The sequence below is a fragment of the Microcaecilia unicolor genome, chromosome 4, assembly GCF_901765095.1.
Source record: "Microcaecilia unicolor chromosome 4, aMicUni1.1, whole genome shotgun sequence".
NCBI lineage: Eukaryota > Metazoa > Chordata > Amphibia > Gymnophiona > Siphonopidae > Microcaecilia > Microcaecilia unicolor.
Window position 1 is genome coordinate 170,014,717 of NC_044034.1, and position 25,298 is coordinate 170,040,014.

Genomic DNA, 25,298 nt, shown 5'->3' on the forward strand with positions numbered 1-25,298 from the left:
TGAGCTCCCCACCCCAGGAGAGATGCATCTGTCGTCAGCACTTTCTCTGGCTGAGGAACATGGAATGGTCGCCCCAAAGTCAAATTGGATTGAATCGTCCACCACTGAAGAGAATTCCAAAAGTCGGTGGACAGTTGGATTACATCCTCTAGATCCCCCACAGCTTGACACCATTAGGAAGCTAGGGTCCATTGCGCTGATCTCATATGTAGACGTGCCATGGGTGTTACATGAACTGTGGAGGCCATATGCCCCAGAAGTCTCAAATCTGCCGAGCCGTGACCTGCTGAGATGCTCGAATCATGGACACCAGAGACAGAAGGTTGTCTGCCCTTGCCTCGGGGAGATAAGCTTGAGCTGTCTGAGTGTTCAGCAGAGCTCCAATGAATTCCAATTTTTGGACTGGGGTGAGATGGGACTTGGGATAATTTATGACGAACCCCAGTAGCTCCAGCACCTGAATAGTCATTCGAATGGACTCCAGAGCACCTTCCTTCGAGGTGCTCTTCACCAACCAATCGTCGAGATAAGGAAACACATGCATTCCTAGTCTGCATAGAGACGCTGCGACTACAGCTAGGCATTTTGTAAACACTCTGGGCGCAGACGCCAGGCCAAAAGGCAGTACACGGTACTGAAAGTGCTGTGCTCCCAGCCGAAATCGAAGATACTTCCTGTGAGCTGGAAGTATCAAGATGTGTGTGTAAGCATCCTTTAAGTCCAGAGAGCATAGCCAATCGTTTTCCTGAATCATGAGAAGAAGTGTGCCCAGGGAAACCATCCTGAACTTTTGTTGGGCCCTTAGGTCTAGGATGGGACGCAACCCCCGTTTTCTTTTGCACAAGGGAGTACCTGGAATAGAATCCCAGCCCTTCTTCCCCTGGTGGAACAGGTTAAACCACTTGGGCCTGTAGAAGGGCGGAGTTCCTCTGCAAGTACCTGTTTGTGCTAGGAGCTGCAGGACTGAGCTCCCGGTGGGCAATTTGGAAGCCTGGATTCCAGATTGAGGGTGTATCCTAACCAGACAATTTGAAGAACCCACCGGTCGGAGGTTATAAGAGGCCACTTATGTGGAAAAAAAAAACATTAACCCCCCCCCCTCCCCCCAGCAAGTCGTCTGGTACGGACACGTTTACTGAGGCTATGCTGAACTGGAGCCAGTAAAAAGCACGTCCCTTGATTTTGCTGGGGAGCGCAGTGGTCTTAGGCGCACGCTGTTGACGAGAACGAGCGCGCTGGGACTGAGCCTGGGCAGGCTGCCGAGAAGCAGGAGTGTACCTACGCCTAGCATAGGAATAGGGAGCACTCCCCTCCAAAAACCTCCTGGATGAGGAGGTAGTAGCAGAAGACGCCCGGCGGGAGAGAGAATCCATAGCATCATTATGCTTCTTGATCTGGTCAACTAGATCCTCTATTTTCTCACAAAAAAGGTTATACCCCGGCAAAGAACATCCGCCATCCGCTGCTGGACTGAATGATCCACGTCAGACACACGCAGCCATGAGAGTCTGAGCATCACTATACCTTGGGAAGTGATCCTGGATGCTACATCAAAAAAGTGTTGAGCGTACTCCTGGCCAGGAATTTTCGACACGCCTTCTGCTGTCTGAACACCTGGCGAAAAGGCGTTCCAGAGGGAGCGCAACAACCAAGCTGAACAGTTGCTTCACTGAGTTCTGCAAGTGGATGCTCGTGAAGAGCTGGTAAGTCTGGATCTTGGCAGTGAGCACAGCGCCTGATATGTCTTCCTCCCAAAAGAGTCCAAGGTTCTAGATTCTTTGCCTGGGGGCGCCGAGGCATAGTCTCTAGTGCTCTTGGCTCTTTTGATGGCAGAGTCCACCACCATGGAATTGTGAGGTAGCTGAGACCTCAAACCAGGTTCACTGTGGATCCGATATTGGGATTCAGCTTTTTTCGGGATCACGTGATTAGACAAAGGGAACGACCAGTTTCACATAAGGACTTCCTTCAGTACATTATGCAAAGGAGCCATTGCAGCCTCTCTAGGTGGAGAAGGATAATCCAGGACCTCGAGCATCTCAGACCTGGGCTCATCCTCAACCTCCATAGGGAAGGGAATAACCGCAGCCATTTCCCGGACAAAGGAGGTAAAAGGACAGACTTTCCAGTGGAGAAAGTCTCCTTTCTGGTGGAGGGGAAGGATCAGAGGAAATCCCATAGGACTCATCAGAAGAAAAGTACCTGGGATCTTCCTCTTCCTCCCATGAACGCTCATCTTCAGTATCGAACAACACATCCCTCAGAGCAGTCTGAAACTGAGCCTGCCTCGACGCCGAGAAGCAACGTCCTTGATGGCGGTGCCGAGAAGTCGACACCCGCCTGGACTCCGGTGAAGCTTCCTCCACCGACATTGAAGGGGAGTTGACCTGGGTGGCTGCAGACACCAATGCCACAGGCGGCACCGAGGTTGGGGACCTCACCACAGGCGAAGGGCCAGATGCCTCTGCAGCAGACGGTATGGAAGGCACCAGCACTCCCGGCACCGAAGCAGACTGGTGCAGCAATCCTTTCAGAAGCTCTGGAAGCAGGGACCTGATGCGCTCGTTGAGACAAGGCTGTGGGGTCGGTAAAGGAGCCGGTAGCAGAATCTATCAGGGCTTGGAAGTAGGTACCGGGCTGCCAGAAAACCGACGCACTGGCACCTCCTGAATAGAGGGGGAGTGATCCTCTCGGCGCCGACACTTCTCGGGTGCCGAATCCCTCGATGCCCTGGAGCTCCCAGCACAGTGTCGAATGAGAACGATGACGGTGCTTCTTCGCCTTCGCTCGACGCCCATCATCGAGACTCCTTGGTACCGATGAGGACGATGTGGAATCCTCACGCCTCCTCAGGGATGGGTCTGACAAAGGTCAGTCCCGGGGGGCCTGCATAAAAGGAGGTCTTGAGGCAGGTGGAGACCCACTCGATGCCTCACTGCTCCCAGCGCGAATTGGACTTTCAGCAGCCATTACCTCTGCTCCCGACATTGATACTTCCCTCGATGTCGATGCTGCCACCGTCAACCTCGGTACCGATATCGACGAAGGACTGGACCGAACCCCAAAAAGCTTTTCTTGTTGGGCTTCGAGACGCTTGGGTCCGTTTCTTCATATGAAGAGACAGAATGCAAGCGGCTGGGTTATGGTCGGGCCCAAGGCACTGGATACACCAGGCGTGGGTATCGGTACCTGAGATGGTCCGGTTGCACCGAGTACAACGTTTGAAGCCGCTAGATCATGGAGGAACAACCTAAGATTTGTGGGGTTGCCAGAGGCATTGGAGGGCATTAGACTACGAATGTTCCTGGAAAAGTGGCTGCAAGAAGCAGACCTAGGTGCTCTCCGGGTGGAAAGAGCTCATCGAGTGGGACCCAAGCACCCATAGAACGCACGCCCGCGAGTGGTGATTTGCTGTTTATTAAACTTTGCACATAAAGAGGCTATACTGCAGGCCTTGAGAAGAGACCAGGAGCTGCGCTATGAAAATAAAAAAATTTTGTGCTTCCAGGACTATTCAGCCATAGTGGCGATGCAGAGGAGGAAATTCTTGCCTAAGACTCTTTGCCATTAAAATTCGATTTGCCTTACAATACCCGGCTAAACTAAGAGTAACCTATCAGGCGGACACGAAGATCTATACCACAGTAGAGAAAGTGCAAGCCTTTTTGAGCTCGGTGGAGTCCAGATGATCGGGAGGTCAGCATGGTGACTGTGGAGACTAAGAAATACAAGATTTGGACATTCTAGCCGCGGTGGATTTACAAAATTTGGTGTTCTAAGTGGACCACACCAGCATATATCCTATTTGGTCTTCTGTGGAGGCCCGACCCAATTTGGGGGTCTGCAAAATTCTGGGCAGTGGCGCAGAACTGGCAGCAGCTCTGAGCAGACAATCTGAGGCCTTCTCTGGTGGTTTATCGCGGAGCGTGATTACGTGTATGTAATTTAGATGCCTGCTGTGGCCATCAAGAGTGCAAGTGTTGCAAAGCTAGGGTAGAATTTCAACCAGCCCCTGTGCCAGGGGCTTAGTCACGGGTGGGCCTGGATGGGCCCAGGCCCACCCGCTTTCCCTCCAGGCCCGCCCATCCACATTCTTCCTCGCTGCCTTTTCTCCCCAGGCTCCGCTTCGCTGCATCGCTCTGCATTCTTCTTCTCACCTGTCACACTGCACGCACTGCCATTCACACAGGCAGCTGCGCTCCCCCCTACCGCGTCTATCCAGTCCTAACAGGAAGTGCATCAGAGGACTGGATGGACGCGGCAAAGGGGAGCGCAGCTGCCTGTGTGAATGGCAGCGCTGCGTGCAGCGTGACAGGCAAGGAGAAATTAGATCTTACCTGCTAATTTGCTTTCCTTTAGTCCCTCCGGACCGGACCAGGATTGGACTGATGGGTTGTGCTCGCCTACCAGCAGGTGGAGACTGAGAAAAAACTCTGCCTCTAGAGAGCCAATAGGAGCCCTGGCCATGTGACCTTAGCCTCAGTATTTGAATAACAAAGCAGGAAAGAAAGAAAGACCTTCTGTGCCGTATGGAATCCTAGCAGCCACAAAGCACTCGGCAATGCCAAGTATCAGAGCTCACCAGCAACTCTCACCAGAGAAGTGGTATGGCCCGATATGTATTACAGCTCACCAGCAACTCTCACTAGAGAAGTGGTATGGCTCACTTGTACTATAGCTCACCAGCAACTCTCACCAGAGAAGCGATATGGCTCACATGTAATATAGCTCACCAGCAACTCTCACCAGAGAAGCGATATGGCTCACATGTAATATAGCTCACCAGCAACTCTCCCCAGAGAAGTGGTATGGCTCACATATAATATAGCTCACCCGCAACTCTCACCAGAGAAGTGGTATGGCTCACTTGTCTTATAGCTCACCAGCAACTCTCACCAGAGAAGTGGTATGGCCCACTTAAGATTTTATATATATTCCATCAACTGAGCTTACCAGCAACTCTCACCAGAAAAGTGGTAAATCATATTTAAGGTTTTATAGATATTCCATCAACTGAGCTTACCAGCAACTCTCACCAGAAAAGTGGTAAATCATATTTAAGGTTTTATAGATATTCCAGCAACTGAGCTCAGCCACAACTCTCACCAGAGAAGTGGTATGGCGTATTTAAGGTTTTATAGATAGATTCCAGCAATTGAGCTCACCAGCAACCACCAGAGAAGTGGTATAGACCACGTAAAGTTCTGTATATATATAGTATTGTTCCACGAATCGTAAAGGAATGAATACACTTCCTACTGAATACACTTCCTACTTAATAAAAGAAGCTAAAGAGTAGAGAGAACATGGGAGGGGCCTGGTCCGGTCCGGAGGGACTAAAGGAAAGCAAATTAGCAGGTAAGATCTAATTTCTCCTTCCTTAGCGTCCCTCCGGACCGGACCAGGATTGGACTGATGGGAAGTACCAAAGCAGTAATCTGAAGGGAGGGACCTTATGAAAACTGCAGAGAAATGTTCATGCTGCATAGGCCACCTGGCGACAACTAACATGTAGTGTGTCCCAATGAGCAAAATAAAATGAAACTAGGACTAAGTTGCCAACTTACCAATGTGCACCGAGAGCACCAAAAATCGCCATAGTAAGAATAGAGCCCGCTTCTGAAGTTGTGGAATATGTTGTAATACGCTGTGGAACTGCCCTCTCAGCGAGAAGAGAAATAGACATTCTCATTTCCTTGATCCTTCGCGATATAGCGGGTTAGAAACAATGAAAAACTTTTACGCCTACTGGCTAGAAGGACAAAACCAATAAGAAAAAACCGATTGGGAAAGGTGAAAACTTTAAACTACAGCAGACCGAAAAGAAGTTACCAACCGTAGAAGTATTCCACACATAGATCTACTTGCTGCAATGGCTACTGGGAAACACTGCTTGAAGAGGAAAACTTTATAGAAAAAGTTATGGCTACTAGAAAACAGAACTTTAAGAGTCTGTTCACCTAGTTCACCTAGCTGGTGGACGAAGCGGGAGGTACAGGTGCAGGACTCCTTTAAGAAACCGCTTTGACAGTGGATGCTGCATAAGCGTGCGGTTGTCAACAGTATCATGCATCACTGATAGAGCTGCCAAATGAACTCTAATGGATGAGTAAGACAGACAAGATTTCGCAAGATGCAGAAGATATTCCAAAACATGCAAAATGGATACTGTTTGTGGAATGAAGTGGCGAGAGGAGTACCACAGAGTGAACCGTCGCCACTTTGATTCATAGGACTTTAATGTAGATTTCTGTCTGGAAGCAATTAAAACTTGAAGTACTTCCTGCGAAAATATCAAAGATGTTGCAGACCCAGTAACCACGCCATAAGTTTGAGTGACTGGGGGTCCGGATGTAGAAGGGTGCCTTGGTTCTGCGTAAACACCTAGTGAGATGATGGAAGAAACGCATAAAGAAGGCTGAAAAACCCCTGCTGGACGTTGGCATCTGTCCCTGTCTCCGTCAAGACTGTTGCTGAACGGAAGAAGCAAGAAATGTTCGTGAGCCTGAAGGCAAAAAGAGATAGCCCTGAAGTGTCGCAGTGAGGAAGTAAGGCTGAAAAAATGAGAGTCCATTCACCTAAATGCAGGGTGACACAACTAAGAAAAAATGAGTACAAACTCAAGAGTATACTCTTAACTCCTCCTTGGCGGATGACATAACCCATTGCCATGGCAAGGACCAACATAGCTCTCTCCGCCTTGTTTGTCAGTAGGGAAAACAAAATTCACCCGAAGGTAAAACGAATTGCTGAGGTCCCCCAGAAAAAAAAAAAAAATATATACAAAAAAGCTTCTGCCAAAAAGTGTACTGCACGAAGCATCCCAATGACAGAACTAAGGTTCTTGAGATAACTAGATGACACTTAAATAGCGCGATTGATGACCCTGAGATTCGCAATAGGATGAAGGAAAATTCCTTCTTGGGTATTAGAAAGTAAAATTGCATTCTGCAGAATAGAGCGAGGAAATGGCCGAAGGCCCAAGGTCACCAAGAAAAATATAAACTGGGATGATTGCAGAGGAGACAAAAGACTGTGCGCCAACCTGACTAAACAAAGAGAAAATCAGAGATATCTGATGAGAGATCAAATGAGAGATCAAATGAGAGGCCTGGCTACAATCACCACCCAACCTAGAGACTGTAAGAAATGCAACACCCGATGCGTGACCTGAGAACTCTGCTGATAAGACTTTCTCCAATTAGGCAGTCGTCTAGGTAAGAATGAAATGACCCTAAGAGCGCAATGAACATCCTCTTAGATCTATAAAAGAACGGAAGAGAGAGTACTGCTGAAAATGACCGGTTAATGCATAAGCAAAAAACTAGCCATTCTCTGGATCCTGAGGAGAAGAGGAAGGGTGACCAAGGACACCAGTTAAATAGGGCTACAAACTCCAACCCTATCTCTATGGCGTTCCATAGTTGGGTAAGTTCTGAATATAGAAAGTTCTGAATATAGGAGTCCACCAGCTATGGTAGTACGCTCCGGACAGAAAAAAAAAATTGTCCCAGTATGAACGTCTGATTCACCGGCCTGTAATTTCTTGGATCTCCCTAATCCACATACCACTAATCCACGTACCACGGTCATGCGTCCTCCCTCACTGAGATGTAGATTGTAAGCTCCTTTGAGCAGGGAACGTCCTTCTTTGTTAATTTGTACAGCGCTGCGTAACCCTAGTAGCGCTCTAGAAATGTTTAGTAGTACCAGACTCACACCCAATAGATATGAATGTTGAGCTTGTTTCAGGTTAAAACACCGAACCTAGGCCCAGGGTCCCCGGTGTTCCTAGTGGTGAACAACCATGGCAAATATTGTATGCGTTAGTTTGCAGAATTACTGCAAAGCCTTGCTTTTGGAGCAGAGATTTCTGTTCGATACTCTCGTGAGAGGTTTTTTTTTTTTTTTTTTTTTTCTTTAATGCTGTTCTGGCTGTAGAAAGGTGGACATTTGAGCTTCCCCAGAATGGCAAAACTTATGTACCTATGCCCATTAGATATGAATGCTGGACTTAATGGACTTTAGGCCTTACCCAGCATAACCATACTTATGTACCTATGGTATAAATACACAGGAAGTGAGTGAATCCCCTTCCAATTGAAAGAACACTCTGGAGTGAAGGCGCATAGAATGAAAATGAAAAAGGACAAACTTGGAAATTACCTGTAACGAAAAAAGTGAAGTTGTGCCACAGCCACTTGGTGAAGGCGGTGTAGACAAGACTGTATCTGAATTCAAGAAAGCTTGATATAACATCAGGTCTCTAAGGAAGAGGAAGAGATAGCAGATGGTATGTATAGGCATACTGGACCAAACCAGGATGTTTATAATCTGCCAATGCTGAACTGATAGAGTAGAGACAAACACGAGTAGATGGTTTGAGGACCGTCCACTATCTTTAAGTGAAAGGATGACTTTATTCTCTAAGTGACCATATGTCCTGTAAAAACCAGAAGAAAGCTAAAATGAAATATGAGAGGCTTCAAGGCAGTTGGAAAAGAAGGGAAGACATGAATAAAGCATGCCTGCTAAGGCAGCTGAGTGACTGGGAGCTTGGTAGACAGGACTGTCCCTCAGAGAATATGAAAGAGCTGATATATCCCCATGGCATCTGAACAATATACTGTATGCCTCTAGAGAAGGCTTCTTAAAGTCGGAAAAAGAAAACACTGTATAACACTACAGCCATTGAGAGTGTCTGTTAAGTTCTTAAAACACTATATAACATCATAGGCATGGAGTAAAATGCTTGAAAGGAACTAAGATATTATGGTCAGAATTGCAAAGTACCAATCAATTGACTCTTAGACAACGTAGTCCTATTCACCAGGGAATGAGAAAGACAGAAATTTACTCTATGCCTATAGAGAAAGTTTCTAAAGTTCTTAAAACACTGTATAATACTACAGCTATTGAGGAAAATGCTTGAAATGAATTATGATATTATGATAAGATGTAGATTTTCCACCAGGCAATGAAAAATGACTGAGCACCAGAAAAAACTAGTGTTAACAGCCCCGTGATACATAGAAATTTAAAAGAAGAAAAGCTTGTTATATATCCATATATGAAAGGAGCCCCCTTTCAACCAAATATTGCCTGCTGATGTGAAGAGCATTTTAGAATACGCCGTTCAGCACATACAAAAGTGTACACATCTTGGAGCCGAACTGCTCTATGAACTGCAGCCTTACCTTCAGCAGAGAGATCCCCGACTGATAAGATGGAGGGAGAAACAAAATGGCCGCCGTTCGCTCCACTGGCCCTGTGGCGATCGTCGACAGCGCGCCCGACACCTCCGAACAAGCGGAGCCCAGTGGAACGGCGAAGAAACAACAGCCGGCGAAAAAGGCCCCGAAAAAACTGAAGGCAGCACCGGACCCGAAGAAACCTTGAAGGGAGAGCAAAATTTACACGTTCCGGCTGCGTGAACTGCGCGACGCTGACCGACAGCAGCTGTTTGAACTTTTAAGCCATATCGGAAAAAACAGGTGGCCGCGCTTACGCGGTTCGCACCTTTCTTTTTTTCTTTTTTTTTTTAAACTGCCGCCGCCAAAACGCAAGAAAATGGAGGAAATTAAATCTGACGAGAAAAATCGCTGTTTAAAGTCACAGATACTGAATTATTTTCTTCTGTTTTTTTTTTTTTATAACCCCTCAATCATAATAAAACACTGGAGCTGCCTGCTCGTTAGAAGTCTGGGGAAAGAAAGGCTGCTTCTTTGAATTTCCTTTTATTTGATTTAATTCTTTTAAAGCAGCTACCTGTTAAAAGTGGCTGCCTCTCCCAAAGACGGTACACCTTTCCAGAGAAAGGGACGGCCCTTCCCTGCTAAGCCAGGGAGATGGGGAGGAAGGGGGGTGGACTCGAGACACCCGAGTTTAACACCCCCGAGGCTGTCAAAGAAAGAAGAGAAAGGAAACCCTGTCAAGCCTCTAAATAAGATTCCAGGCACAGAAGAATTATCACAAATATCTGTAATATCTAAAGAGAAAAGGAGAGAGACTAATGGGCTCACTTCCTACCTGCTGGGAGACTGAGAAAATACTGAGGCTAAGGTCACATGGCCAGGGCTCCTATTGGCTCTCTAGAGGCAGAGTTTTTTCTCAGTCTCCACCTGCTGGTAGGCGAGCACAACCCATCAGTCCAATCCTGGTCCGGTCCGGAGGGACGCTAAGGAAGAAGAAGAATGCAGGGAGCGACGATCATGCAGCAAAGCGGAGCCTGGGGAGAAGTGCGCATAGCCAGGTACCAAGCAGGCAGCGGAGCAAAGGGGGAAATCAGTTGTATATAGTGGGAGGAGAGGGAGAAATGCTGCCTGGAGGGAGAGGGGGATAGGGACAAGAGATATGGGGTGGATGGAGAAGGAGAAATGTTGCATGGAGGGGGAGGGAGAACACAGGGAGAAGTGTTGGACACAGAGGTGAAGGGGTGGGAGAGAGGGTGCATGAGGGTGGAGGGGAGGAAGGGAGAGAGACAAAGGGGTAGATGGGGGCAAGAAAGGGAGAAATCTTGTATATGGGGGTGGAGGGGAGGGAGAGATGGTGCACGGAGAAGAGAGGGAGAAATGTTGGGCATGACAGTGGATGGGAGGAAGGGAGAGATGTTATTTGGGAGGAGGAGAAAGAGATAGTGGACCTAGGGCACAAGGGAGGGGGAGTCAGAGATGGTGGACAGTGGGAGAGAGGCAGAAATGTTGGACATGGTGGAGGAAGGAAGAGAATGCTGCATGGGAGGGAGGGGGAAGACAGATATTGGATCTGGGGTACAAGGGAGGGGGAAAGAAGGATGTGGACAATGGGAGAGGGGGGGTGATATGTAGGACATGGGGTTGGATGAGAGGCAAGGGAGATTCATGATAGAGAGGGAGATATTGGATCCAGGAGCAAATGAGAATGATGGAGAAATGCCAGACAATGGGAGTGAGGGAAGAGAGAGGGAGAAATGCTGGACCATGGGGGACAGGGGAGGAGGGAAGAGAAGGGACAGGGAGATGTTGGGCTACGAGAGCAGGGAGGGAAGAAAGGGAGTAGATACTGAGCTAGAAGGGTGGATGGAGGAAGATGCTGGGAATGGTGGAACCATGTGGAAGAGGGTAGCAAGGAAATGGATGAGAGGATAGTGATTACAAAGGATAGAAATATAGTAATGGGGAGTAGATTAAAGATGAAAGGGAATGGCTGGAGGAGTGAGTTGGGTAATGGGAGAGGTAGTGGGTGAGAGAAGATGATGATCTGATAGGCAGCTGTAAAGTAAAAAGAAGGAGAAAGGCGAGAAAGAGTAAAATTTGAGTTGACAGAGGCAGAAAAAAAAAGGAGGAAAGAGTTAAAAAGGAATGATCAGTATGTCAGAGGTAGATGTAGTGAGGGAATAGACAGTAGAGAGGAGAAAAGACAAATGGACAGCAGTCACTTGAAGGAGAATTAGTAGACAGACAGGAAATTAGAAGCAATATAATGGAAAAATAAAATGTCCAGACATCAAAGGTAGAAAAAAGCATTTTATTTTGAATGTTTAAATGGAATACGTTAGCTTTGTGAAAAGTGCATAGCAAATGTCTTTGCATTGTGTTCAGTAGAAAGGAAATGCATTTTTATTTTTTTCTCCAGGGTTGTAGTACATGTTAAGTTTAACTTCTTGGGGTTCTCAATTCAATTTTTGTGTAAATATTTTTATTTCTAACTTGTGATCCCTTGTTCTGTTTTTGGTGAGGGTCTGTCAGTGTGATAGTAATGGCAGGTACAGAAATCGGAAGGGAGGCAGGGAAGAGAGTGCCCTCCTTTATTTTCTGACCTGGGCCAGAGCATGTCTAACACTGGCCCTTACCCTTGCTTTATAGCTGGTGGGGCTCCCCAAGCATCCCAGCTGAGGACCTCCTCCAAAGGCAGTCAGAACTCCCTTCTACCAAGCTCTGCAGTTGGCAACAGCATCTTTGAGTTACTGACAACTAAGGATGCAAGGGGTGCCCGCTTTGGGATGTTGCTACTGCCTGCCAAGCTTGGTAAAAGGAAGTTCTGGCCACTTTCAGAGGAAGTCTTCAGCTGACAGAGTTTGAGGATCCTTATTAGCTAAAGTATTTATACTTTGAGGTGAAGGTAGGGCGAGGCAGAGAAACTTTTGTGCCACCCACTTTGGGCTCAGGCCCACCCAAAATTGGTTTTCTGGCTACGCCACTGCCCTGTGCCTTTGGAATTAAGATGGATATTTGATGCAGTTGGATTGGCCCATAATCTGGGAACAACAGATGTATGAGTTCCCAAGGCCTTTGCTGGTAGCGGGCTGTGAGGATGATACCAACCGGAGATCTAGAGGCTACATTGGAACTGTGCTGAGAGGGTTTTTTTTTTTTAAATCTGACAAATGGACATATTGCGGTCTGAACAGTTGGGGAGCCATTGGGGAAGTCAGGATGTTTCTGAGTTCTGTTTAAAAGAGGGGTTGGGGGTGAGTGGTGTTAAGCGTGGTCTCGTATAGGGACTTGGGGGTTACAAGGGGGAGTTTGGAGATAGGGCGGGTCAGGAACCTGGGGGACTATGATGGAGGGGTTTAGGTGACAGAAATGGAAGTTCACTAGGGAGGATGGGGGGGTGGCTGGGACGCCCCCCTCTATTGCAGGAATGGTATATATCTGGTGTGATTAAGCGAATGCTACATACCTGTAGAAGGTATTCTCCGAGGACAGCAGGCTGATTGTTCTCACTGATGGGTGACGTCCACGGCAGCCCCTCCAATCGGAATCTTCACTAGCAAAGTCCTTTGCTAGCCCTCGCGCGCCCGCGCGCACCGCGCATGCGCGGCCATCTTCCCGCCCGAAACCGGCTCGAGCCGGCCAGTCCAGTATGTAGCAAGACAATACACTTCAAGGGAAGACTCAACTCCAAAGGGGAGGCGGGCGGGTTTGTGAGAACAATCAGCCTGCTGTCCTCGGAGAATACCTTCTACAGGTATGTAGCATTCGCTTTCTCCGAGGACAAGCAGGCTGCTTGTTCTCACTGATGGGGTATCCCTAGCCCCCAGGCTCACTCAAAACAACAACCAAGGTCAATTGGGCCTCGCAACGGCGAGGACATAACTGAGATTGACCTAAAAAATTTACCAACTAACTGAGAGTGCAGCCTGGAACAGAACAAACAGGGCCCTCGGGGGGTGGAGTTGGATCCTAAAGCCCAAACAGGTTCTGAAGAACTGACTGCCCGAACCGACTGTCGCGTCGGGTATCCTGCTGCAGCAGTAATGGGATGTGAATGTGTGGACAGAAGCCCACGTCGCAGCTTTGCAAATTTCTTCAATGGAGGCTGACTTCAAGTGGGCTACCGACGCAGCCATGGCTCTAACATTATGAGCCGTGACATGACCCTCAAGAGCCAGCCCCGCCTGGGCGTAAGTGAAGGAAATGCAATCTGCTAGCCAATTGGATATGGTGCGTTTCCCTACAGCCACTCCCCTCCTATTGGGGTCAAAAGAAACAAACAATTGGGCGGACTGTCTGTGGGGCTGTGTCCGCTCCAAGTAGAAGGCCAATGCTCTCTTGCAGTCCAAAGTGTGCAGCTGACGTTCAGCAGGGCAGGAATGAGGACGGGGAAAGAATGTTGGCAAGACAATTGACTGGTTCAGATGGAACTCCGACACGACCTTTGGCAGAAACTTAGGGTGAGTACGGAGGACTACTCTGTTGTGATGAAATTTGGTGTAAGGGGCCTGGGCTACCAGGGCCTGAAGCTCACTGACTCTACGAGCTGAAGTAACTGCCACCAAGAAAATGACCTTCCAGGTCAAGTACTTCAGATGGCAGGAATTCAGTGGCTCAAAAGGAGGTTTCATCAGCTGGGTGAGAACGACATTGAGATCCCATGACACTGTAGGAGGCTTGACAGGGGGCTTTGACAAAAGCAAACCTCTCATAAAGCGAACAACTAAAGGCTGTCCTGAGATCGGCTTACCTTCCACATGGTAATGGTATGCACTGATTGCACTAAGGTGAACTCTTACAGAGTTGGTCTTGAGACCAGACTCAGACAAGTGCAGAAGGTATTCAAGCAGGGTCTGTGTAGGACAAGAGCGAGGATCTAGGGCCTTGCTGTCACACCAGACGGCAAACCTCCTCCAATGAAAGAAGTAACTTCTCTTAGTGGAGTCTTTCCTGGAAGCAAGCAAGATGCGGGAGACACCCTCTGGCAGACCCAAAGAGGCAAAGTCTACGCCCTCAACATCCAGGCCGTGAGAGCCAGGGACCGGAGGTTGGGATGCAGAAGAGCCCCTTCGTCCTGCGTGATGAGGGTCGGAAAACACTCCAATCTCCACGGTTCTTCGGAGGATAACTCCAGAAGAAGAGGGAACCAGATCTGACGCGGCCAAAAAGGAGCAATCAGGATCATGGTGCCTCGGTCTTGCTTGAGTTTCAACAAAGTCTTCCCCACCAGAGGAATGGGAGGATAAGCATACAGCAGGCCCTCCCCCCAATCGAGGAGGAAGGCATCCGATGCCAGTCTGCCGGTGGCCTGAAGCCTGGAACAGAACTGAGGGACTTTGTGGTTTGCTCGAGATGCGAAGAGATCCACCAAGGGGGTGCCCCACGCTTGGAAGATCTGGCGCACCACTCGGGAGTTGAGCGACCACTCGTGAGGTTGCATACTCCTGCTCAACCTGTCGGCCAGACTGTTGTTTACGCCTGCCAGATATGTGGCTTGGAGCACCATGCCGTTCCGGCGAGCCCAGGTCCACATGCTGACGGCTTCCTGACACAGGGGGCGAGATCCGGTGCCCCCCTGCTTGTTTACATAATACATGGCAACCTGGTTGTCTGTCTGAATTTGAATAATTTGGTGGGACAGCCGATCTCTGAAAGCCTTCAGAGCGTTCCAGATCGCTCGTAACTCCAGAAGATTGATCTGTAGATCGCGTTCCTGGAGGGACCAGCTTCCTTGAGTGTGGAGCCCATCGACATGAGCTCCCCATCCCAGGAGAGACGCATCCGTGGTCAGCACTTTTTGTGGCTGAGGAATTTGGAAGGGACGTCCCAGAGTCAAATTGGTCCAAATCGTCCACCAATACAGGGATTCGAGAAAACTCGTGGACAGGCGGATCACGTCCTCTAGACCCCCAGCGGCCTGATACCACTGGGAGGCTAGGGTCCATTGAGCAGATCTCATGTGAAGGCGGGCCATGGGAGTCACATGAACTGTGGAGGCCATGTGGCCCAGCAATCTCAACATCTGCCGAGCTGTGATCTGCTGGGACGCTCGCACCCGGGAGACGAGGGACAACAAGTTGTTGGCTCTCGTCTCTGGGAGATAGGCGCGAGCCGTCCGAGAATCCAGCAGAGCTCCTATGAATTCGAGGTTCTGCACTGGAAGAAGATGGGACTTTGGGTAATTTATCACAAACCCCAGTAGCTCCAGAAGGCGAATAGTCATCTGCATGGACTGCAGGGCTCCTGCCTCGGACGTGCTCTTCACCAGCCAATCGTCGAGATATGGGAACACATGTACTCCCAGCCTGCGAAGTGCCGCTGCTACCACAGCTAGGCACTTTGTGAACACCCTGGGCGCAGAGGCGAGCCCAAAGGGTAGCACACAGTACTGGAAGTGGCGTGTGCCCAACTGAAATCGCAGATACTGTCTGTGAGCTGGCAGTATCGGGATATGTGTGTAGGCATCCTTCAAGTCCAGAGAGCATAGCCAATCGTTTTGCTGAATCATGGGGAGAAGGGTGCCCAGGGAAAGCATCCTGAACTTTTCTTTTACGAGATATTTGTTCAGGGCCCTTAGGTCTAGGATGGGACGCATCCCCCCTGTTTTCTTTTCCACAAGGAAGTACCTGGAATAGAATCCCAGCCCTTCTTGCCCGGATGGCACGGGCTCGACCGCATTGGCGCTGAGAAGGGCGGAGAGTTCCTCTGCAAGTACCCTCTTGTGTTGGAAGCTGTAAGACTGAGCTCCCGGTGGACAATTTGGAGGTTTTGAGGTCAAATTGAGGGTGTACCCCTGCCGGACTATTTGCAGAACCCACTGATCGGAGGTTATGAGAGGCCACCTTTGGTGAAAAGCTTTCAACCTCCCTCCGACTGGCAGGTCGCCCGGCACGGACACTTGGATGTCGGCTATGCTCTGCTGGAGCCAGTCAAAAGCTCGCCCCTTGCTTTTGCTGGGGAGCCGCGGGGCCTTGCTGAGTCGCACGCTGCTGACGAGAGCGAGCGCGCTGGGGCTTAGCCTGGGCCGCAGGCTGTCGGGAAGGAGGATTGTACCTACGCTTGCCAGAAGAGTAGGGAACAGTCTTCCTTCCCCCGAAAAATCGTCTACCTGTAGAGGTAGAAGCTGAAGGCTGCCGGCGGGCGAATTTGTCGAATGCGGTGTCCCGCTGGTGGAGAGACTCTACCACCTGTTCGACTTTTTCGCCAAAAATGTTGTCCGCACGCGAAGGCGAGTCCGCAATCCGCTGCTGGATTCTATTTTCCAGGTCGGCGGCACGCAGCCATGAGAGCCTGCGCATCACCACACCTTGAGCAGCGGCCCTGGACGCAACATCAAAAGTGTCAAACTCCTCTGGCCAGGAATTTTCTGCACGCCTTCAGCTGCCTGACCACCTCCTGAAAAGGCTTGGCTTGCTCAGGGGGAAGAGCATCAACCAAGCCCGCCAACTGCCGCACATTGTTCCGCATGTGTATGCTCGTGTAGAGCTGGTAAGACTGGATCTTGGACACGAGCATAGAGGAATGGTAGGCCTTCCTCCCAAAGGAGTCTAAGGTTCTAGCGTCCTTGCCCGGGGGCGCCGAAGCATGTTCCCTAGAACTCTTAGCCTTCTTTAGGGCCAAATCCACAACTCCAGAGTCGTGAGGCAACTGAGTGCGCATCAGCTCTGGGTCCCCATGGATCCGGTACTGGGACTCGATCTTCTTGGGAATGTGGGGATTAGTTAAGGGTTTCGTCCAGTTCGCAAGCAATGTCTTTTTTAGGACATGGTGCAAGGGAACGGTGGACGCTTCCTTAGGTGGAGAAGGATAGTCCAGGAGCTCAAACATTTCAGCCCTGGGCTCGTCCTCCACAACCACCGGGAAGGGGATGGCCGTAGACATCTCCCGGACAAAGGAAGCAAAAGACAGACTCTCGGGAGGAGAAAGCTGTCTTTCAGGAGAGGGAGTGGGATCAGAAGGAAGACCCTCAGACTCCTCGTCAGAGAAATATCTAGGATCTTCCTCTTCCTCCCACGAGGCCTCACCCTCGGTGTCAGACACAAGTTCACGAACCTGTGTCTGCAACCTCGCCCTGCTCGACTCAGTGGAGCCACGTCCACGATGGGGGCGTCGAGAGGTAGACTCCCTCGCCCGCATCGGCGAAGCTCCCTCCGCCGACGTAGTCGGGGAGCCTTCCTGGGAGGTGGCCGCTGCCGGCACCGCACGCGGTACCGACGTCGGGGACCTCAACCTGGGCGATGGGCCAGCCGGCGCCACGCTCGACGGTACCGGAGGCGCAAGCACCGCCGGTACCGGAGGGGTAGGGCGCAACAGCTCTCCCAGAATCTCTGGGAGAACGGCCCGGAGGCTCTCGTTTAGAGCGGCTGCAGAGAAAGGCTGTGAGGTCGATGCAGGCGTCGACGTCAGGACCTGTTCCGGGCGAGGAGGCTGTTCCGGGCTGTCCAGAGTGGAGCGCATCGACACCTCTTGGACAGAGGGTGAGCGGTCCTCTCGGTGCCGATGCCTGCTGGGTGCCGAATCCCTCGGCGACCCAGAGCTCTCGGTGCCGACGCGGGGAGGAGACCGGTGTCGATGCTTCTTGGACTTCTTCCGAAGCATGTCACCGGAGCTCCCCGGCACCGACGAGGAGGACGTAGAATCCATCCGTCGCTTCCTCGGGGCCGAGGCCGAAGAAGGTCGGTCTCGGGGGGGCTGTACCGCAGGAGCCCTCAGGGTGGGAGGAGACCCACCCGAAGGCTCACCGCCACCAGCAGGGGAATGGACAGCCCTCACCTGCACTCCTGACGATGCACCACCGTCCGACGACATCAGCAGACGAGGTCCCGGTACCACCGGCGCCGATGCAGAGGCCCGATGCCTCGATGCACTCGATGCAAGGGCGGCCGAGGAAGATGGTCTGGACGCTGACGACGTCGATGCACTCGAAGATCCCGGTGCCGATGCCGACGAAGAGCCCGAGAACAAAACGTTCCACTGGGCTAGTCTCGCTACCTGAGTCCGCCTTTGAAGCAGGGAACACAGACTACAGTTCTGAGGGCGGTGCTCGGCCCCCAGACACTGAAGACACGACGAGTGTCGATCAGTGAGCGAGATAACCCGGGCGCACTGGGTGCACTTCTTGAAGCCGCTGGAAGGCTTCGATGTCATGGGCGGAAAAATCACGCCGGCGAAATCAAAGTCCGAAATGACGGAAAAAGAGCACCAAAAACTTTAGAGGGAGAAAATCTCGACCGAGGCCGAAAAGAGGCCTACCCCGACGACGAAAGAAAACTTATCGGGGCCAAAAGCTGGAAATACGGGGAGGATTGAAACGGAACCCGGTGGAGGGGTTCCGGAGCACTTCCCGAGTAGAAGAAAAGCTTTTCCGAAGAAAAAACACGTTCAACAATATGGACGCGCGAGGTCGACTCTCCGGGGCTCGACACGGCGAAAAATACGACCGTACCGAGTGCGGACAAAAGAAGACTGGCCGGCTGGAGCCGGTTTCGGGCGGGAAGACGGCCGCGCATGCGCGGTGCGCGCGGGTGCGCGAGGGCTAGCAAAGGACTTTGCTAGTGAAGATTCCGATTGGAGGGGCTGCCGTGGACGTCACCCATCAGTGAGAACAAGCAGCCTGCTTGTCCTCGGAGAAAATCATATATATATATATATATATATATATAGGGGTCTCTGAAAGTGGTTACATGGAACGTAGGAGGCATCACATCTCCTATTAAACGAACTAAGATTTTGCAGCACCTGCAACGACACAAAGTAGACTGCCATACTTCAGGAAACCCATTTATCAAATTCTGAACATGCTAAATTACAAACCTGGTAGGTGGGGTGTGTGTGTCCGCAGCAGCCCAAGGGGAAAAAAAAAGGGGGGGGGGGGGGGGGTTTGCCATTTTGTTTAGGAAAGGAGTAGTAGGTAAGTTGGACTTCCATTTTGTTGACCCGGGAGGGAGATTCCTGCTATGTGAGGTTAGTATTAAACGCAAAAAAAAATATGTTGGGGAATGTGTATTCCCCGAACCAATATGACCAGAAATTTTATAGGATGATCACGTCAAAACTGTTAGCGGGGGCTCCCTTGCCCATAATAGTAGGAGGTGATTTTAACATGGTGATGGACCCTTTGGTAGTAGCACAGGGCCTCGGAGGAACGATCTTAGACAGGAGGCTCGGGGGCTGCCTCCTGTCACCAGGTGGGGCTAGTGGATGTTTGGCGGATACTTCACCCACAGGAGAAGGATTATACGCCTCTTTCCTGGGCACACAGTACACAAGCTCGTATTGATTACTTGCTGATTTTAGATCAATTGTTTGGGTCGGTTGTGCGATCTGCTTTGGGAACTTATGTGATTTCTAATCATGCTGGTCGTAAAAGGAGGTGAGGGGAACAAAATGGCGATGGGTATTTCCCATAGAGCTATATCGGGATCAGATATTTAAGGCCTCAATTCATAAGTGTTGGCAGGATTATAAGCTTCATAATGAAGGGCATGTTGGAGACCGGGTACTGTATTGGGAGGCGGCTAAGGCAGTACTACGCAGTGAGATCATTAGCTATATGTTCCGTAAACGTAAGGCCAGAGATCGGGAAGTACTGCGGTTGAGCCAATTATTAAGCACCGCTAGGAGATGGTACGGTCAGATACCCTCCTCGGCGAATAGACAGCAATTATTGACTCTACAAACGGATTTAAACGAACTCCTTCATCAAAGGGCCTTGAAGTCGCAGATTTATTATAGATACCAACTCTATAAACATGGAAATAAAGGGGGTTAGCTGATGGCACGTCTTGTAGCGGCTAAGCAAGGCAGGGCTAGGATCTTAGCTATGAAGACGAGCCAAGGAAACCAAGTTCACACAGATCGTGATATCAGTGAGATATTTTATAATTATTATAAACGGCTGTATGAGGCTCCACAAGAAGGCGGCTTATTGGGGGATCTATATCTAAATCAACTTAGGCTGCCAATGATTTCACCGTGAGATGAACAGCGGCTTAACTGTCCTATAACAGCAGAGGAGGTACGCTTAGCTATTAATCAGAGCGTGTTGGCTAAGGCACCGGGGGTGGATGGTTATAGGGCGGAATTTTATAAAATCATGAGGGAGGAGATAGTAGAACCATTGACAAATAAGTTTAATGTCTTAGTAGATAAGGAACAGCTGCCTCCTGCCCCGAACACTGCCTGTATCATTGTGATTCCCAAGAGGGGGAAAGATCCAAAACTAGCCGAATCTTATAGGCCTATTTCGTTGTTAAATTCTGAGGTGAAACTGATGGCTAAGATTATGACAAATAGATTATCGAGTGTTTTGCCAAAACTAATACAGGACTCTCAAGTAGGATTTGAGAGAGGACGGACGATTGCTAAAAACGTTTGGAAGGTTTTGACCTCATTAGAAGCCAGGCGTCGGGGGGAATATAGATTCCCTCTTGGTAAGCTTCGACGCTGAGAAAGATTTTGATCGAGTGTATTGGAGTTTTTTTATATGCAGTACAGCAGAAATATGGGTTCTCGGGTAGATTTCTATCAGGGATAAAAGCTTTATACTCTAATCCGAAGGCTAGAATATCGGTTAATGAGATTGAAACGGAGGATTTTGAGATAAGCCGGGGAACCTGACAGGGTTGTCCTTTATCGCCTCTTTTATTCGTATTGACATTGGACCCACTATTAAGAGATATCGAGGAACATCCGGCGGTGGCAGGGGTGGAGATGGGAAGGGAGGTTTTTAAAGTGACTGCCTTCGCCGATGACATTCTGGTCCATTTAACGAATCCACGGGAGTCCTTAGCGGCCTTACTGGAGATCTTTTTGGAATATGGGGACTATGCGGGTCTACGTCTGAATTTAGGGAAATCTGAGGCTATAGCTTCTTCGGAGGAGGTTTGGAGTTGCTGGAGGGGTGATTTTCCTTTGAGGAGAGCACATAACTTTTAAATACTTAGGAATCTTGTTACCTATGAATACATTAACGCTACATGACCTTAATGTCACCTGGTTGTTGGAGGAGACTCGAAGTGTGCTGCAAGGCTGGCAGGTTATGCCATTATTATTGGGCAGAGTGAACTTGGTTAAAATGATGTTATTGCCTAAGTGGCTTTATGCTTTACAGATAGCGCCACTTTGGTTGCGTCGTAAAGATCTGAAGAGCTTCTACAGATTAGTGTCGAAGTTTTGTTGGAGGGGTAAGAAACCTAGAATTCGCTTCTCGCACTTAATAGGAGGCTGGAGTCGAGGAGGGGTAGGTATGCCAAACTTAGCGCTATATAATCAGGTGTGCCAGTTGTGACATTTAGGAGATTGGTGTTTAGATACTTAGCTGGATACCCTCCCAGTCTTAGAGACTGCATATTTTGCACCCTATCAGTTCTTTTCGTTATTAAATCACAAAACACAACAACTTCCTGGGGGCTTACGTACAAATGTGATGTTACGGCCGCTCCGAGAAGTGTGGGGAGTGCTTATCCGACACTTCTGTGGAGACCTGGTTGCGACAGCTCAGCTTACCATAGGTAGTAATTGCGAATTTCTACCTGGGCTGTCTAGTTATCAGTTTGTTGAGTGGGCTCAGTGGGGGATTACACGTCTTGCACATCTAGTGGGCGAGGATGGGCAGCCCCTCTCAGGTGAGGAATTGGTGGGCCGGGTTGGAGATTCCTGGGGTAATAGATTTGCTATACAGCAGGTGAGACACTATGCTGCTTCCTTGCCTGGGAAACCTCTGAGAACTCCGCTGGAGTAAGTTACAAGACTTTTTTCAGTCTATCGGAGAGGTAAAGATGATCATCTCGCTGCTCCTTAAGGCACTAAGTGGCAAACCCCCAGGGACTATGAGCCCTTGAAGAGAGCTTGGGAGAGGGAGCTGGGCTCATCAGCGTTGTCGTGGGATATATCCAAATCAGTAGCAAGAATCTCTCTGTTAGTGTCAGATGCCCGATTGAATGTGCATATCGCTGTATTTATAGAGGGTATGTGCCTTCATCGCAACTGGTGCATATGGGAAGGACTCAAGGCCCAGAATGTCTTAAGTGTGGGAGGAGCCCGGGTACTCTGCTACGTATGTTTTGGAGTTGCCCAGCTCTGGGGAGGTTCTGGAGTCAAGTCTGATGCTTTTGGGAACAGCAGCTGGGGATTTCTGTTTTGGGAACGGTAGAACAATTACTCTTGGATATTCCGGGGGCCTTTAGAGGTAAAAATCGTTTTGAGATACTGTTGCTCCGCAAGATGTGCCTATTAGCAAGGAAATGTTATCTTCCAGTACTGTACTGTTAAGGATCTTCTGGCATATTGGCACTGGAGGAACCAGCTGCACTTGTTGGTATCTTGGGAGGCTGGAGATTCTAGGCTTTCACAGAGGAAGAGAACCACTTTTCTAGCGATTTGGGGTCCTTATCTACAAATTCTAAGCCCTAGAGGTCGCAGTCTACTCCTTAATGAAGGGTGAGCTTCTTATTTTGTTAAATTCTGGTTCCCTAAGGTTCCTGGGGGGGAGGGGGGGAACGGGGTAAGGTACAGATAGGCTTTCGATGTTAATACAGATCTCATTGTTAGGGATTTTGGGTGTGGGGTTAACCGACGAGCTAGGACATTGTACCACTATTAGTTATTAAATACCTGCAGAGTCCATTAGTGGCGGGTGGATTTGTATTAGTCTTGTAAGGTGGATCACATTTTGCTGTTAATATATGTTTTTGAAATGACTTTCTTTAATAAGTTACAGTTTGATGTCTTTTGGAATTGGGGAGAGGGAAGAAAGGATGAATAATTTGAAGATGGGTTTAGAGGCTGGACTGTCTGTTGAACACAGTTCATGTTATCTGTTGTGCATCTCAATGTGAAGTTGTTTACTTTGCTCTGTCTTCAATAAAAACGTTAAACCATTAACTCACAGCAGTGCTTGAGAGAAGAGAAAAAAAGCACAGCATCAAAAAGCAAAACAGGCTCTTGCCACATTGTGAAGGCTGAGCCACAGAGGCAGGCTTTTTGCACCCTCGAGCTTTGGTGTTCTGAGCCAGTGCCTCATCTTGCTCATGGCTTGAACCAGTCCTGCTGGTAGGATATGAAGGCATGCAGCTTAGTAATTGTGAAGCAGCAATGAGTTTTAAGCCTGTAGAATTGCCTTTATTGATTCTTGAAGTGCATGTCTCTAGTTTGGCCAGCAGGTGGTGCATGTTATGTTTCAAGCTGTTACAAAGAACTGACTTTTCCCTTCCACACAGATAAAGGAAATGCCTGTAGTGATGTAACCACCTTTTTTTTTTGAATGTTGTTGTTTTGGGCTCTGATTGGCCTGGAGTTTGAAGTTACCCAGCAGTTGCTAGCTGTTGCTTCAGTCCTAGCCAGGAAGAAAAGAAAAGTATCTCTTTGCTGAGGCTCAGTGAACAATTGTATATCCTGATCTTTGCAGATACTTTTTAGAAAGTAAAAAATGTTTAGTTTTCTAATTGATCCATTTCCAGTTACCTGTTATTGTTTGCTGATTGCACACTTTCTGTTCACTGTTCATATTCTGAGAACAAACACGTTTGTTTGTTCGCCCTACCTGTCTGGACTGATAAAAGAATCCTGGTGGTTTGTGTGTTGGGTCTGTGAGTGATTTCTGGGAACTGTGGGACTACTGGGAGTGTTGCTCCAGAAACCTATAAATCACTGGGGATAATTAGAGAGTGGGAGACTCGCCCAAAGGCGGTTGTGACCCAGTTGGTGGGAGGAGGGTGCTAATGTAGAGCACAAGCGGCAGGTTCAGGTGGACCTGAGCTGCAATGGGGATAGAGCCTCTGCGTGGCCGCAGGGTAACCCAGGCTGGTGGCTAGGCATTTTGTAAAAGTAAAAAAAAAAAAAAAAAAAAAAAAAAGCTCCCATGCTCTTAATATACTCTACTGCAACCCACTAAAGCACAGCAAAAGTTACACGTGCTCATCCAACTTTAAGTCAAACTATTCTTACCTTTGCCTATAATCCTGCATTCCTTGGACTTGCGTTGCCAGGTACTGTGGGAGCTCCCAGGTAACCTCGTTTGTTTGAATGTTCCAATAATAAAAGCATCCAGTGTTTTCATCCCAGACTTCTTGCCAATCTCCCATTTCAACCCCCACTGGTAGGAAAAAAAACCCACATACATTTGCAAGGTTAATACCATCTGATGTGCGACGACACCTGCAGAGTGCATCATTACCATTCAATATGCAATGATAAACAAGACACACAATGCTATTATTCAATGCACTGCTACAAAAAGGCATGGTGTATAGTGAATGCACCCCACCTCATCTTATTTCTCCAATAGGAACCAAGCCATATGAAAGATCCTGATGAAAAAGCAGATGCAAAAACCTTTCCACAACGGTATATGGTGGAGCTTTTTTTGCCAATGATAGTATTGAAGGCAGCTGCAGACGTGGAGGGGCATTTTTGATATGATGTCCAAGTCTAATTTTGAATGTTTTGCACAAATCATCCAAAACTCCGAGGAAAGAAGGTCATTTTCGAAAAAGAAAAATGTCTTTTTTCCCCCACGAAAATACTGTTTCATACAAGGTTTTGTACTTTCGACATTTTGTTTTTTTTGGTTCATTTTCAAAAAAAAAAAAAACCAAAATAAGTGCAAAGCGTAGAAATTCATGCCACTGGGATGTAGGAGTAGCCAACATATTTAGTAGACTGGTCCCCCAGACATCCCAGAGTGCAATTGGGCACCCTAGAGTGCACTTCTGTGCACTTAGTAAAAATGCTCCCAGGTACGCATTTCAACTTTGCACCCCTATCTTTTTTCCTGAGCCCTCCAAAACCCACCCAATGCACACTGTCCCCCACTGTACACCAATACAATAGCACTTATGGGTGAAGGGGTCACCTAAATGTGGGTACAGTAGGTTTCTGGTGACTTTGGGGGGGGGGGGGGTCACAGTTTTCACCACAAGTGTGGCAGGTAGAGGGAGATAGAGTTACCCACTCCATAGTGCACAGCACAGACCACCTACACTACTCCAGGGACCTGCATGCTGCTCTAACAGACCTGACTAACATCTGAGGTTGTCAGAAGCTGGTAAGTCATAATTTTATTCATATATTTTTTGGGGAGGGGGGCACCCCCGATTCCCTCCA

At 48.9% G+C, this 25,298-nt stretch overlaps 1 protein-coding gene across 1 annotated transcript in view; it reads right to left on the bottom strand.

Annotated features, from left to right (window-relative positions):
- FNBP4 (formin binding protein 4) overlaps positions 1 to 25,298 on the bottom strand; it is a 146,411-nt gene that overhangs the window by 74,896 nt on the left and 46,217 nt on the right. Inside the window, 1 exon segment of the mRNA XM_030200946.1 lies at positions 24,141 to 24,288. Coding sequence (XP_030056806.1) covers positions 24,141 to 24,288 — 148 coding nt within the window.